This window comes from Pteropus alecto, unplaced genomic scaffold (assembly GCF_000325575.1).
Source record: "Pteropus alecto unplaced genomic scaffold, ASM32557v1 scaffold214, whole genome shotgun sequence".
Lineage (NCBI taxonomy): Eukaryota > Metazoa > Chordata > Mammalia > Chiroptera > Pteropodidae > Pteropus > Pteropus alecto.
This window is the reverse complement of record NW_006435787.1, coordinates 1,180,596-1,182,806: the sequence shown is the minus strand read 5'-3', so window position 1 is coordinate 1,182,806 and position 2,211 is coordinate 1,180,596. Positions and strand designations below refer to the sequence as shown.

The 2,211-nt window shown below is 61.5% G+C and overlaps 1 protein-coding gene across 1 annotated transcript in view; it reads right to left on the bottom strand.

Moving 5' to 3' along the window:
- Nucleotides 1–2,211, bottom strand: part of ABCA13 (ATP binding cassette subfamily A member 13) — a 147,718-nt gene that overhangs the window by 35,973 nt on the left and 109,534 nt on the right. The window contains exons 45-46 of the mRNA XM_025046516.1: nt 1,480–1,598; nt 332–419 (exon numbers count right to left, since the gene is read on the bottom strand). Of these exons, the coding sequence (XP_024902284.1) occupies nt 332–419; nt 1,480–1,598 (207 nt within the window). The remainder of the gene's footprint in view (nt 1–331; nt 420–1,479; nt 1,599–2,211) is intronic.

Below are 2,211 nucleotides of genomic sequence, written 5' to 3'. Positions count from 1 at the left end.
CACTCCCGCAGCCCCCCAGCCCCGGCCACCAGGGACACAGCTGCCTGCGAATCAGAGTCTTTAAAGCAGATGGCCTTCTCATTTGCTGCAGGTCTATTAGGCGAACCTGATCTTCACAAAAAAAAAAAAACAGTGACCCGTTTGCTACGGAGTCTAAAGGAAATGATTTGTTCTCTCTTTCAAGGGCACGTTCATGTGTCACCGCGGTTACTTCGCGGTGACAAACGCTGGGATTTGCTGTGGTTCCTCCCGCGCCCACACATCCATTTGGATACGGAGTTTCCCTAAACGCTTTCCAACACGGGAAGAAAATTAAAGAGCAAACCGTTACCTTCGCCCGCGTCCTGGGGCCTGACGTGCTCGAGTTCGCACCTGGAGCGGGGTCTGGGAGTCGCTCGCCGAAGGACCAGCCTCCGAGCCTGAGACAGGAAGCGTGGTGTGAGCGGCGCCCAGACACGCTCGCCCTGGCTGCCCCGCGGCACACACGGCGACAGCGGCCGGGCCCCGAGGTGGCCCCCGGGCAGGGCGCCGCTTCCGAGGGCCTGGCGAGGCTTTCGCGTGACGGCACGTGCGGCCCGGAGTCACCATCCTGCTAGGAAACGCGGGCGGGGGGCGGGGTCACCGGCACCCCCACTGTTTCTCCTACAGATCGGCTGTTCCGAATGGCTCGGTGCCGCGCTGTTCCGAGCCCCCCGTGTGGCCCGTTTCGTCCTCCCCACTCCTGCCCCCCAATCTTCGCTGCGGACACCCCCGTTCCCTTGAGTCGGGGTGCATGTCCTTCTCACGCGCCCTGCGTTTCCAGATTTATGGAAGGCCACACGGGCTTTAATGGCCTATTGGATAGTTTCTCTTTCGTGCAGCCCCGAGTTTCCCCTGGGTGGGAAATATCTTTTATCTCCATATCCCGTGGGCTGTGTCGTACCCGGCACCTATGAAGCTTCCAAAAATATTTGACATTAGAAATAAAGGCACATATAACACGTGCAGATCCAGGAAGAAGCTTCCGCCCCTGCGGCAAAGGCAAAGGCTCAGGGGCGTGTCCCGCCCGGCTCCGTCTCGCTCGGTCGTTCGCGGGGGACACCGAGTGACTCTGATGTGCCAGGCGCTACTCCAGGTCCTGGGCACACGAACTCCTGGCTGCACAAAGCACAGACTCTGATTCGCTCCGAGACATAAAGAGGCTGCCGCGGGAGAGAGGCCGAGGTCCCGGGGGCCAGGCGTCAGGTAGGAGGGAGCTGCCGGATGTCGGGGTGACGAGGAACTGTAACCCCGGGCCAGCCTCCAACGGCCTCGTCGCGTTCCCACCAGGGGCAGGGCGCTTCTGGAGAGCAGAGGCCAGAGGTAAAGGGTCCCCTGAGGCCATAGCATTTCTTTGGGATTTTCACGAGCACCAAGGTCACGGTTACTTACCTGTCTCAGAACATCAGCATCTGAAACAATCGGATTTGCAAAGTAATCCTGCCACAAGCTTGAACCCACCTTGGTTTCTCACTCGGCACCAGCAAGTACTCGGGCAGGCGGAAGGCCGAGAGTTTCAGCAGCGTGTGGCCCAGGCGGGTGGCCAGGTAGGGGGCCCCGGCACTCCCATTCGGACACGTCTGCAATGTTTCCAGAGAGAGAAAACAAACCCGTTTACAACTCCCAGCGCTTTGCCGACGGGGCCTTTAACTCAGCGTGACGCTTCGCAGCCTCGGCCCCGACTCCTTCCGCGCGGCCCAGGGGCGTCTCCTCCGGCCTGCAGAGTGGCCCTCGTCCCTCAGGACGCCTACTAACGCCACCCACGAATGCCGCCTAGGACGCCGCCTCAACGCCCTCTCTCCCGTGGCCCTCCGACTCCTCACGTGTGGACCAGCATGTCGTAAAGCGCGTCCCACAGAACGCAGGTGCCGCACAGAGAGGAGGATTCTTTGGTCAAAAAGTTTGCAGAAAATGCTGCGTCTTTCCCACACCGTCGTCACTTTAAGCCGACGTCCGCAGACGACAGCATCTCGGAGCTGCGGCAGAGACCCGCCGAGTGCCACGTCACCCGGTGCTTCTCAAACGCACGTGGCCACGGGACTGCGCGTGAGGCCGCTTCCTGCCCACACGTCACTGGAACCGCACGGGCCATGCGGGCGGCAGCGAGCTGAGGAGCGTCACCACTGACCGTCCCGAAAGGCCGTCCCTAGAGAGACCCAGTCAGCCCTCTCCGTCGGCGCCAGTCCACGCCAG